The sequence below is a fragment of the Streptopelia decaocto genome, assembly GCF_964273445.1.
Source record: "Streptopelia decaocto genome assembly, chromosome: 4".
In the NCBI taxonomy this organism is placed as follows: Eukaryota; Metazoa; Chordata; class Aves; order Columbiformes; family Columbidae; genus Streptopelia; species Streptopelia decaocto.
The window spans coordinates 53,977,742-53,991,266 of NC_138658.1; the positions used below are offsets into that span (position 1 = coordinate 53,977,742).

Sequence of the window (13,525 nt, forward strand, 5' to 3'; positions counted from 1 at the left end):
GCACTGATTTTTTTCACTGCCAAAATGTGAATACAACATCTGGAGCAAATCCAGCTTGAATACAAGCCTATGAATAGTATAATATAGACTTCATATATAAGCTGTACCTAGACAAATTGTAAATGCCAGGCAAGTTGTACTGTCTTTCTCTTGTGTATGTGTTTAAACCTTTATGCAGCTACAACTAGTCCAGTCCCAGGCCTGTAGTAGCCAAGAATTTTGCAACTGAATACAACAAACACATTTTCAACCAAGACTAGTTAGTGTAGGAGCTGTTAGTGGTGAGATTTTTGTACTGGCCAACAAGTTTACACTTCTGTCACTTGAGGTTCTTCTTTTGATCTGGAATTTACAGAAGTGCTATAATCTCGCTCAACAGCTGAAGTTTGAAATGAATTGTGAAACAATGCAGGAAAGCATAATGGGTTATCTTTCATTGCTTTAGGAATACTGGAGTAAATTTTCATTAGTTGCTTTTTTTATTCCAAGCTAAGAATTTCTCTTTCAAGTTGAACATCTGCAATAAGTTGCCATATGTTGTAGTAAAGAAGCATAAATACTTGACATTTCATTTAAAAATAAAGGGGATGCAAATATCAATTACTGATCAAGTAGGAAAAAATTAAAACTATTCTTAGATGAACACTCTGGCTTTATTGATATAACCTGAAGATTTGAAGTCAGGGGAAGATGCAGCACCTCTCTAGTCAGCTGCATAACATTTAATTATGCTTTACAAAGCGTAGTAGATTGACGTAATGATGCTAAAAAAGACCATTCATTTGAAGTGTCTGCATCAACTTGAAATCATATTCCCAAAACTCGGTTTGCGTTCCTGATTGCAAGGAAGATTAATGTTTCTTAAAATATTTCATGACTGCTTTGTGAAACAAACTGACAGAATTAAGTGATTGACATATAAAAAGAAAATGTTACTAAACATGAAACTTCATTAGAAGCAAAATTAAGATAGTCATGAAACCTGTGCTGAATTTATAACCAGGAGTTCTGTGAGAGTTTGGTGCTTTAACATATAGTTAAGGAAAAGCCGAGTGCAATAGGGAAGGAAGATGGTTGTAAAAGCAGGATTTAACTAGGAAAAGCACTTTTAAGACCTGTCATAGTACAAATTGTGGGAGGTCATCAAAGGCTCAAACATGTATGAAAAACAAGAGGTGACTGCTTTCCTTGGAAACCAGAGCAAAACATGCAGTTAGAAAATACCTTATATAGCTTCTGAAACTTGGTACCAGCTAGCACACATTGTGTAAAAGTGAGAGATCATCTTCCAAACCGCATAGCAGCAATTCATAAATTAATTCTAACATGAAATAACATTGGATTGTGTTTTCTGAAGCATTATTTCTCTCATTGTAAAGAAGTAATGGATAATCACTGTGCAATATCCTCTCCTCCCGGTTTGATAATAGCTGTATGGCTCACAATTCCTTCTTCTGTATTTCTGGTGTTGATATGCTGAAAGAGCAGTAACTTGGCAAAAGTTAACATTCTGTTAAATCTGCTCTGTAGGCAAGTTAAAACCATAATGTATAGTAGGATCTCTAATAACAGCTGGCAGCTGTTAACTGTGTGGGTATCCTGCGGTGAATGTTGCACTCCTCCGGGCCTGCTGCTGTGCACGGAGTCCTGGAGTTCCTTGGCAGAGTCGGTAACCTTCCACTGCTGTGGTATTCAGTGCACTTCAGCTGAAGCAGGGCGTTCATTGGCACAAAGCACACCTTGTCTTTCCAAGACTAGGGCTCAATTTTTTTTTTTATTTAAATTTTAAAATTTATTATTACTTTAAAATAAAAAAGAAAAAGCCCTTTCTCTGCCTTTACAAAGTACAGCTATTAAGACTTCTGTTCTTCCCCTCTGGTCCTCATGGCTCAAGTTTCTCTTCCCCTAATTTTTACTTCCATTATACCACTTAATTAGTGCAGTCCTTCTAGCTTAAGGCTATTTGTCTTCATAATGCTTTAATATTGCTGTCCTTCATTTTGTGAAGCGTCAATTGGGCATCACTGGCCTCAGTCATATTATCCCATTTTTCTTGTTCATGACAATACCAAGTTTCTCCTATATATTAACTTATTAATTAGTTGTCTTCCTTCTAACATCTTGCTGAGTGGGGGGGTGGGTGGAGGGTCCACTCTCCTTCCTATAAACTACAGTACTTTATATAAGTACAATAGCCAGCCATAGAGATTACCTGTGCGGTGAGCGTTTGGGATCAGATAACAAATTTCTGGCATGTTTCCCAAATAACTTCATCAAGATAAATCTAAAGCCAGGTCAAAAACTCCCTTCTAACATCCACAGCAGACAACTGAGAATTATTAGGGAGAGGTGCACTTTGAATTATCATGACTGTAAGTAGAAGAATTTACAGCTGCTGCTACACCATAAGCCATGCTTTTATTTCTGCTTGAGCTTCGTATGATCTGCAATGGATTTCACATCTCATCCACAGTGCAGTTCACTTGTTGGCATTCACTTAACAGCCAGACCAGGTCTCAAGGGCGCAGGTAAGCAGACTGATCAAACAAAACCATTGCACACTTACACTGGGTATTTGACTTTGCTTTAATGACAGTATCTGTGGAGAGGAAGCACAGTACAGAACACAACAGTTCTGCAAACCCAATACTGAAGAAGCACTTGTGCAACTCAGTGGGGTTTATTAGTAGGGGTGGCTCTATTTATGCTGTTATGGCAACTCCAGTTTGCTATGTGGTTTAAATTATATAGTATCTACACAAGGTTCATTGTCTTGCCACCCAGGGCTCTTGTTTTCTTCAGCTTGACACCTTGCGTTTATCAAGGCTCACACTTGGAGACATGCAAGCACCTGAAAAGCATTAGCCATCAGAATGGACAGCTCATTTTCTTAAGATGCAGGTAAGAGACACCATCTCTTGAAAAAGTATTAAGGATACTTTTTCTGGCATGGTTCAAGACAGCCCTACTTTGGTCCTTTGTCATGTACACCATCTCTCTTAGAACTCCTCTATTTCTCAGAGCCCCTGCAAGCTTCTGTTGCATAATGGTAAGATACACCAAAACATCAGTACCTTTCAAATTACCTATTGGCATCTTCACAGGTATTAACTGCAGCGCTGCTGATGGTGGTATCAAACCTGTTGACTTAAATCTGTCTGATTTTTTTTCCAGCTCACATTTCTTCCACCTCAGTTCCATCACTCTTTCAAATCAGTTCTATCTTCTGACTTGTTGCTGAACACTGGAAGTACTATGTAGTTGTAGCCTTGCCAGAACGAATAAGGTAAACTACTGTGAAGTGTTTTGCTGAGGGAAAAGTGTTCTGGACAGATAGTAAGTCTATTCATACATCCACCATACGGTCTTCTGTGTTTCTGGAACTGAGTATAATTATGCACTGAAAAAAAGGATCCTTAAAACTGGCTGTTTTAAATAGGCTCAATCTCAGTTTCAGATGGCTTTTGTCTTTCTTTTTTCTACCAAGTTCTTCAAGAAGAATTCACCTAATTAAAAGGGAAAAAAGCACCAAAATTATTTGTAGTTATTTCAATGAAACAAACCAAAACAATAAACATTCTCATTTAATGCAAGTACTCTATTCTACAATTGTTCTTACCAGTATTCTGTAGTAACTCAATTCTATAAAACAGGACTTTCAATACATACAACAGGCATATGGAAAAAAACAAACAAACAAACAAACAACCTCATAACTCAACAATGCCTCCACCCTCAAAATCCTGATTTTCCTTATGCCAGTTTTATGAAATAGCTCTGCTTCTTTGTGCTTTCCAGCAGGCAAAGGTGAAATAATTTAATTAAAAATTAAATCCTGTTTCATAAAGTATCAGCAACTTCTAGTGAAACCTGCTATAAATCTCACTTGAGCTGACATTAAAACAGCCTGAGAAGCCCCAGATGAGTCTTCTCTCCTCCCTCCTTAGGAAAAAGCACGATGTTTGATCTGCATATCAGTTCCATTAATATCAGCTGCTATTTAATACCCAGTGGTTTGTCAGAAAAAGCACTGCCATAAACATGCCTAATTATTTTTAGGGCACTGTAAATAAATTCTGCCTAAAGCAACAAAATTACATCACAAACAATAAAGGGCCCCATTAAACCCTGAAGTGCCCAAGAAGCACAATGTAAAGAAAAATTTGCAATTTGGGTACCCTTCATCCTGCTTCACATGCTTACGCAGCTTACGCAGCACAGCAATTCTACAAATACCAATTACTGTCATACTGATGCATTTAGATGACCTATAGAAGATAGTAGGTGTAAAAAAAAAAAAATCAAGAAAAAAAATGATGACAATATGAAGTGTCCTTGAGCTGAAGTGAGTGTTGTTGCATATTACTTCACCATTTTAACTTTATATAATAAAATGTTATGTGCTAAATAATCTAATGCTTTTCAGTAATTTACCTGCTTTATAGGAGGAGCGCACTAAAGGCCCACTAGCAGTGTAATGGAATCCAAGATCATTTCCTACTTTTTCCCAGTACTTGAATTTTTCGGGAGTTATGTACTCATCGACCTGAATGAAAAGAATTCATTATGACTGGGTATTAATGCCAAGGAAATGGCTATAGATAACATGTAATGGCAGGAAACACAGTTACATCGCAAGGTCAAAATTTTACACTCCAATACTTTCAGCAGTTAAGTCACAAACTGCATTTTCTCTCTGCTTTCTACCAAAAGAAAGCATTTGTTTTTTCTAGTTAGCCGAGAAGTTTAGAATTCAATTTCCAGTTGTTGCTTTATCGTTTTCTTCACTCTGTTTTTGAAACTTTTTTGTCAAAATTATTTTTAAAACTCCATAATAGTCCTATAGATCTCTTCATTAACAGTTATTTCAGTGAAACACAGGAACAGAGACTCAAGCTCTGGGCAAATTACAGAAGGAGAAACTGGTGATTTCCCCAGCTGAAGTGGAACCATTAAAGGAGAGCCTGTGAGAGGGCTGTGTTAGTGACATACACCGAGACTCCTGTTTTCCAGAATCACGCCTCAGCTCCAGCTGTCTCCCCAGCTAATGGCAGCAAGTAGCAGTAGGGAGTCTGCAGAAGACGGAAGGGATTAGATGGCTGAGGGCATTTTTTGTGAAGAGTTTTAACAGATGAAGATTACGTTAAACAAGGAAGGAATTTTTTCCCAACATATGCACTTGTAAGGATGCATATCGAAGCCTCCATTTAGAAAGAGGACATTTGATGGTGCGAGGTACAGACCATAACGCTGCCTGTAAATTAAAGGTTTTTTTACCTTTAGGTGACGTTTTGTTGGTTGCATGTACTGCCCTAGGGTCAAACAATCTACATCCGCATCCCGCAATACTGTAAAAACAAAATTCTGTGTTAGTGGCAGAAGGTTCACAAGGGATTGTCAGCAATTAGAAAACTCCTTCCTTCCAAGTCTGCAGAGGTCACTCCGCAGCACCCTGCGGGGGTTACACTCTGCTCCCTGGCATGGGGAACCTGCCGCCTCCAGGAGAAGTAGCAGGTACCTCGTTTGCAGCTCCACGCTGCAGCAAGACCTGAGCCATCTCATTTAAAGCCAGAGAGAACAATACCATTGTGCTGCGCTCACTGCAGTCACATGTTTTGCTGCAGAGACGACACGCTCTTGTCTTTTTTATATGACTGCTTTTCATTGTGTCTTTAGGTCAGAACCTTCACTTGACAAAAAACAGATGCATGCACATACACTTGGCACTTCTCCACTGTTTCAAGCGACTTCATGCCAAAAACAGGCAGACAGTTCTAAAGAGCTATAAATCAGAGGAAACTGCCAACACACCAGTTTTACACACTTAGGATGTACGTTAATATTTATGCCTGCAGAATCTCATAGACTTTGTCTACTAAAGTTTGAGTATATACTAGAATCAATATACAGCAAATGAGTTCAGGTAGTTTACTTACAGATGGAAATCCAGACACCTGATTGCCAGCTAGCCTGAAGGACTGTTCACTGCAGCTAGTGGGGGATTCTGAGCAAAGGGATGGCTGAGGAATCACATTTTGCATTAACATCTCCATATATATTCTGGTTACTTGTGCTGGTTGCCCCACATCAAATAGGAATAAACCACGGTGTTTTGACTACAGCATTTCACTCACTGTTATCCTGTAATCTCTGTTTAGATTTATATGGTTCTGTAAAGAAACTGGTTCAATGTCAGCACATTTACATGTTTTTTAACTTGTACCCAAAGGATGGAAGTGAACAAAATTAGGGTAACTGAATAAATGTGGTGGGTAACAGTTTGTCTCCAAATATATCCATGAAAGTGGCCTGAAAACAAATTACACCCAATCTGAAATTTTGTGTTCTTGTGGTTAGGAAGTGCTAGGCAGGAAGAATGGGAAAATCAGGAACTCTAGTTTTGTGGTCCAGATTGTGGGACAGCTGCAGAAAAACTAGACTAGAATCACTGCATTCTAAATATGGGGTTTTGTACATAAAGTACCAGGTAGACATTATTTCAGGATATAGAAGAAATGTCATAGGATTTATGAACTTAGAAGCTCACTGTATTCACTTACCACTGTGAAATTTTCTCATCTTAAAAATGCATTTACAAGAAAACATACGAGGCCCCACCTTGAATCCTGTGTTCAGTTTTGGGCCCTCATCATAAGAAGGACATTGAGGTACTAGAAAGAGTGCAGAGGAGGGTGACAAAGCTGGTGAGGGACCTAAAGCACAAATCCTAGAGCATCTGAGGGAGCTGGGGCTGTTTAGCCTGGAGAAAAGGAGGCTGAGGGGAGACCTTATCGCTGTCTGCAGCTACCTGAAAGGAGGTTGTAGCATGGAGGGTGTTGGTCTCTTCTCCCAAGTAGCAAGTGATAGGACAAGAAGAAATGGCCTCAAGTTGTCCCAGGGGAGGCTGAGATTGGATATTAGGAAAAAATTATTCATAGAAAGGGTTGTCAGGCACTGGAACAGGCTGCCCAGGGAAGTGGCTGAGTCACCATCCCTGGAGGTGTTTAAAAAGGATTTAGACGAGGTTCTTAGGGACATGGTTTAGTGCAAGAGTTTGGTTATGGTTGGACTCGATGATCCTGAGGGTCTCTTCCAACTGAAATGATTCTGTGATTCTATGACTCTATAAGAACATGCTACATCTCCAAGCATAATTATATTTTTTGCACCTAAATAAGCTGAAATAAATAATTTTAAACAATCAGGTCCACTATTTCTAAAAAAGAATGCACAGTAAGGCAACTACATTGCAAGCCCATTAGTTCAGTATTACAAATATAAGAATATTAATATGGTAACACAAAGTTATAATTTCCATTGAAATCAACACAGGCTGGATCTACCTGTCAAACCGAATATGAAAACCCCATGAAGGCAAAATATTTCAAAAGTTCCATCTTTTATAACCAAACTTTTTTTTCCCCCCATAAAGCTCAGGAAACATTTCCGGCACCAGCAAACTGATTTACACGTAGAGGTAAAGATGCTTTCAACTGTTTTCCAGCACAATAGCATTAAAACCTGTGGATTTTGGCATATATTTCACCACCAACTTACATTTCATTGTGGAATATACTTGTTCATCTGTCTCGCCTAGTCCCAGCATAATGGAGGTTTTAGAGATGAGGCCGGGCTGCACCTCTTTAGCGTGCTTCAGCACACGGACGGACTGCTCAAAGTTGGCTCGCGGATCACGGACTTTCCTGTATTTTCAGCACAAAAGGAAAAAAACGCATGAAAGGCTGCACAGAAGTTAAGAGATGCCGGGGAAGGTGCACTCTGCTAGTTCCTACAAAGGGACAACGCCGGTTTAGAGGTTTGGCTGTGCGGTCTGTCACCAGCCGCCACCCCCCGCAGCACCACGAGCGATGGGAGGCGCCCCGCTGGAGCACTGCCGGCCGCGGTGCGGAGCCGGGCCGGGGCGGGGAGCCGGGCCGCCCCGCAGCCCCCCTGCCCGCCGCCACCGCCCGGGCCGCCACGGGGCCGTGGAGCGAGCGCCCTCTGCCGGCGGGCGGCGCGCAGGGCGCGGCGCCGCGCGCGGGGCAGGCTGGGAGTGGGACCGGCCGCCCGCCCCGCGCCATTTCGCCCCGCGGAGCTGGAGCCGTGTGGCGGCTGTCCCGCCCACACACAGCTGTTGCTCACCTCTGCAATTCGGGCACCGTTTCCACGTTGTGGGCGTACACGTCCAGCCCTGACAAGGCCACTTTCTCCACAGCCTTTAGGTCCCCGCGAAAATCGGGAGTCAGGCATTCCACCAGGATCTTAGGGTTCCTGGAAAGGAGAGACGGAATGAACACATCTGTGGGATTTGTGTGAGTGTTGCTAAAGCACTCAGGACCGCAAAAACCCAAACATGACTAAATAAATGATGCTCCGATAAGCAAAGCAAAGTTAATTCAGGATACAATTCTAAACCAACAGATCTCTGCAAACACTTCCATTACAATTCAAACAAAATATCATCTGCTTAATTCCTGATTTTACTGGTGTGAGCTGAAATAGATTGAAAGCCAAATAATAAACATAAAAGCAATTCCAACAGTTTTTAAAGAATCAATATCACTGCTTTTAGGTGATTTTTCATGTGCCCATTGCAGGTTGAATTTAATATCATAGCTCCGAAATACAGCAGAGCTATAATCCTGCCTGCTGGGATGACTCTGCGTTATTGCCCTGGAATCTAATGCTGGCATCCAGGAGCCAGATCTCAGCTCAGAAAGGCAGGTGGGGGGAACTGCAGGAACCTTTCAAGTCCCAGGATACAGTGAATGAAGACTTAAATGAAGTCAGTCCAATTAAATCTGCAGGCAGACACGTACGCCATGTAACAGCACACAGGGCACTGACACAGCCAGCGCAAGCGGGAAGGTACAATCACAGAGTTAGGAACAGCCATTGCGGGAAAACGCAAAGTGATCTGCTCCCTGCTGGAAGGGAAACCCGAGTTCTTCCATGGTGAGGTGAGGCTGCTACACACACCTGCTGTGTCCGAGCCCCAGGCTTCAAGAATGAACACACCTCAAAACTATGTGCTCGTTTCCTGGTAAAACAGCTGCTTGCTCAAAGAAATAAGCCAGCACTTAGCTTTAAATAAGCCTGGGCTAAATTGGAAATGCATCCAAATACAAAATGCTTTGGGGGCATTATATGAGAAAGATGAAAAACATGAAAAAAGGGGATGCAGTCTAATGTCAGACTTTTGTATTTGCACGGCCCCTGGGATAATCCAGCTCAACATAGTTTTGACCTATACGCAGTACCACATTCTAAAGCTTTAATAATGGTAGTAATACATTAATGATATACCTTTCTTTCAGATGGGAGACTGTCTTTGCAAAGTGTTCTGCTCCACCGTCAGGCATATCTAGAAGCATTTAAATTATTCAGTTAACCTTTCTGTTCAATACATGTATTTACTTATCAGCAGAGCCACAAAAACCCTACAGACTCAAATTTAAACGCAAAATATTAAAGCAGTCAAACCCCAGTGCTATCTTACTGCTTGCCAAAGGTTTCTAATAAATAATTCTACCAAAGCCTTGTTCTGCACAAAGTCTAATTATGATCATCTAGTGCAGACTTCAAATGTTTACTCCAAATTTACCCGTCTTTAGGTTCACTGTCAGCCTGAGCACAAAAAGGTTTTATCTATTCCTGGTTTTGATCTGAGAAACAGTTCTACAAAAACTGAAATATATATATTATTGCTCTTTTATTGTAAGCCACTTTGAAACTACAGGACTTTCCACCACAATGAGCAGCCTTTACAATGGTTTTCTGCACTCATGTGGTGTCACCACAAAGGAACTACTACAACCTTAGAAAAAGGCAACTTTCAGTTTTGTTACTTGTAGTATATCCCAAGTTCAGTTTTTGGAAGGAAGTGCTGTAATGGTATTGTATAGGAATTTTTTGTTTTTTTTTGTTTTTTGCAGATCAAATTATAGAACACAGTGTGTATGTATATATCTTGAAAAATAATTAGTTAAAATGTTGACTAAAATATGGTAATACTTTAATGTTCAATAACAGTGTAACTTATATTTCACCAGCCATAGAGACATACCAAGAATATGTAAAAACTTTCTAAAGTGTCAGCACTGTCAACTCCTTAACTCCTTTAAAATAGTAATCTTCAAAAGCTGTGCTGAGTGATAAATGTTTATCAAGGTCTGTGTTTACCCCACGTAAGGCACATGAGAGCTCAGACTGGAAGACATGAGTGACAACATACTAACCATCCCTGTCCACAGACGTCAGCACCACATAATCCAAGCCCCACTCAGCTATGGCCTTTGCTGTGTTGTAAGGCTCCTCAGGATCCAGTGGAGGTGGATTTTTTGCTGTCTTTACCGAACAAAATCTGCAACCTCTAGTGCATGTGTCACCCATCAGCTGAAATAAGAAAGACATTCCTACCTTTACATCATGCACATCACTACTGCTCAGCTGAGAAACAGCTGCATAAGCCAGACCTGATCAATCCCAATACCAAGCAAAAAAATTAGGACAGTGCTTTACTCTGGATTTCTTGTAATAAACCCATCCACTACAGTAGAGATCCAGCAATACACTACAAAGAGCTCAAACATTAGCAGAATACTTAAGACACATGGTTTACCATAATAGTAGCTGTAGCTGTGGCATATTCACCACCTCCCCAGCACTCTCCAATGTTGGGACAACGTGCTTCTTCACATACCTAAAGGTAAAACACAGAAATGTACTTGCATTTTTTTCAATGCTGTTATTGAAAATTATTATTATTATTATTAACCAAGTTCAATAGCAGGCTACAAACAAAACATAATTGATGATAAATAAGGAGATTAACAGAGTTACATCTCATTCTATAAAATGTCAGTAGAAAAGCTAGGAAGAATTGTTTCCTAACACCCATTACCATTCTTTTCCTCTGCTTTCCAAGTCCAAAAAACTCAAACATGTAGCTGCCTTATTAACTAGCACAGATTGCCATTAACATTTTTAATTTAAAAACTGATAAAATGTTCATAAAGTCTATGGTTCATCAAAGCATGACCTTGCTTTGGAAAAAAAAAAAAAAAAAGGAAAAAGGCTCTCCATGCATACCCACCACGTTTTACCATCTGGAAGGTACATTTAATGAAATACATATATTTATAGATCTTTTTTTCATGCAAAACATGTATGTAATGCTGAAATTGTGTGTATTTCCATTAAAAACAGTCACATGTAGCATCTTCTGATCCATTTGGTGATGCAAGTAGTACACACTAGTACTTAAAATCACAGCAGGAAAAATGTGAAATAGTGTATTGGATTTGTCTTCATTCTTTATGGGTAAAATTCACTGCTGGCAAAAAGGATCAGCATTGTGCTTGGTTTCAGCACTGAACATCATGCAAGACATGATTTCTGCCTGTCCTCTACAGAGAAATAATTTTGTGTCTGTAAAAAATGCCTTATTTCTAGAGGAAAACTTGGTTGGTACTAGATTTACCGTATGAAGATTTAAACTTCTCAAGGTATTCTTTAGCTTATTGTAGTTCTTTCCCATGGGAATCTTTGTTTTCAGCCACGGAGGAAGTGGCAGCCTGAATAACATCAAGCAAACATAAAGATCAATATATTATTTACAGGGTAAGAGTCCATCAATTTCATAGATCCACTTTAGTTTGTTACAGATCCCAACTAGGAAAGGTTGCTTGAAAACTGGTGCAACTCGGCAACCAATATTAACGTCATTCATAGTCATAACGGACTTCTCTCTTCCACGTTTATCATCATCCCAACATTCAAGAGTGGGAGTTTGTTCTCCTTGGAAGGTTTAAAACTGTTAAGTGTACTGGTGGGATTTAATAGTACCACACTGGAGACTGCAACAACTAATGGCAGCACATGTCACACAGCTATCACAAAGTCTAATCAAATTTTTAAGTATGGGAGTTTTAAGCATTTTTAGATTTAGCCTTCTTTTTTTTGTTTTACTCTATCAATAATATTTTTTTCAAGACCAAAGTAGGATACACTTACCTACTGATGCACATTTGTAATTTAATACAGGTCGTGGTACAAGCACTCAAATGAGAAAATACCACCATGTCTTTGTGTTTTATTATGCATATGAAGCTAATAATGTGTTTATTCTTTCTCTAAAAATTATTATATTAGCAAGCCGGTATGACAGAATTTATTAAAAATGCATTCTATACGCTTTGTAGTTAATACTAAACATGCAAGATACCGCAAGATCACAACTACCTTTCTCCTTTCTGACGCTTTAAATTGCCTTTATACTCAGCCCACGCGCTCTTGTCTGCCAAATCTCCAGATACGAAGTCCTGTAAGTCTGGTCCATTTTGCAGAAACACTTTTTTTTCGTCTGGCAAAGAACCTGACGTTGTGTACTGGTTACACACATGGCTCCCAAACACCTAAAAGAAGCAACACTGTAATTTATTGAATTATAAATGCGCTAGTATGATATATTAAAAACCTGCTTGTCATTTTGGTGTTTAGTATAGGCTTTATAGAGTTTGTGTAAGCCTTTTCCCGATTGCCTTTCAGTTAAATATGCAATGAATGTTTCTGTCATGGGAAGCAGACAAAAAGCACGATCTTTTCCAAAACATCTTAATCTGAAACAAAGTTATATAGTTTTTGGCTATAGATAACATCTTGTGGATTAATGCGAGGTTTCGGGGCAGTGCCGGTGTTCCGGGAGGCGCAGCCCCGGCGGTTCCCGGCAGCCGGTTCCCGGCAGCGGCTCCGCGGCCGCTCCGTCCCCCGCCCGCTGCGTGAGCGCGGGCACCGCGGGCAGCGCCGCTCCCGCCCCGGCCCGGCCCGGCCCCGCCGGGCGCTGGGACAGCCCTGCCGGGCCCAGCCAGCGCTGTCACCGCGCAGCCACAGCCGGGCCCAGGGAACGGCACCGCCTCCCGCCGTCACGCCGGACCCCCGTCCCGGCCCCTCACCAGGGCGCCCCGAGCGCTACGTGCTGCCGGGCCGCGACGTGCACCCCGACAGCCCGCTGCGGCATACGGCCCCGCTCACCCGTCCCTGCGGCCCCAGCAGGAGCCGCCGGGCGGCCGTGGTGACGGCCCCGCAGCAGCGGCCCCGCGGCAGCAGCGACATGGCGGCGTCCGCCAAGCAGCCGGACCGACTCCCCCGATCGACCCTCCCAGCGCTCGGCCGCCCCGCCTGGCCGCCTCAGCCAGATCACGCGCATCGGGCCTCGGCTATTCTCGGCTCCCGGACGGCTACCTCGGCGTGATGACGAACGGGGGCCCGGGAGCGGGTACAAGTACGTGATGACGTCAGACGCTGTCTCTTTCTGCTCTGTCTGCTGGCAGGTGAGCCGCGGCCCGGCGGCCGCATCCGGGACCATCCGGGACCATCCGCCGCGGGCAGCGTCCCGATACCCCGCCCGGGCCTGGGCAGCCTCCCGGGGCGCCGCCGGGCCCCGCCGCCAAGTCTTGTCCCGGCTCTTGGCGGGGGAAGTCCCGGGATGGTGCCTTCATCAGCTCCCCCCTCCCCTGGCGGTTCT

The 13,525-nt window shown here is 42.1% G+C and overlaps 1 protein-coding gene across 1 annotated transcript; it reads right to left on the reverse strand.

Moving 5' to 3' along the window:
• Positions 1-108: 108 nt before the first annotated feature.
• On the reverse strand, positions 109-13,245 carry LIAS (lipoic acid synthetase). Its single transcript, XM_082050243.1, has 11 exons — positions 13,033-13,245; positions 12,244-12,416; positions 11,483-11,576; positions 10,622-10,702; positions 10,239-10,395; positions 9,307-9,364; positions 8,143-8,271; positions 7,558-7,703; positions 5,278-5,348; positions 4,435-4,546; positions 109-3,506 (listed from the first exon to the last, which is right to left on the reverse strand). Exons 1-11 carry the CDS (start codon positions 13,111-13,113, stop codon positions 3,454-3,456), a joined length of 1,155 nt encoding a protein of 384 aa, XP_081906369.1. The 5' UTR covers positions 13,114-13,245; the 3' UTR covers positions 109-3,453.
• Between the last annotated feature and the right edge of the window lie 280 nt (positions 13,246-13,525).

What these genes read in the sequence shown, in the direction of transcription:
- LIAS (XM_082050243.1), bottom strand. Translation starts at nt 13,113, where the DNA reads ATGTCGCTGCTGCCGCGGGGCCGCTGCTGCGGGGCCGTCACCACGGCC. An exon ending in GACGTCTGTGGACAGGGATG is followed by an intron (nt 9,365 to 10,238) that starts GTTAGTATGTTG and finishes AAATGCTTCTAG; the next exon opens with ATATGCCTGACGGTGGAGCA. An exon ending in GTCTCCCATCTGAAAGAAAG is followed by an intron (nt 8,272 to 9,306) that starts GTATATCATTAA and finishes TCTCCTTTCCAG; the next exon opens with GAACCCTAAGATCCTGGTGG.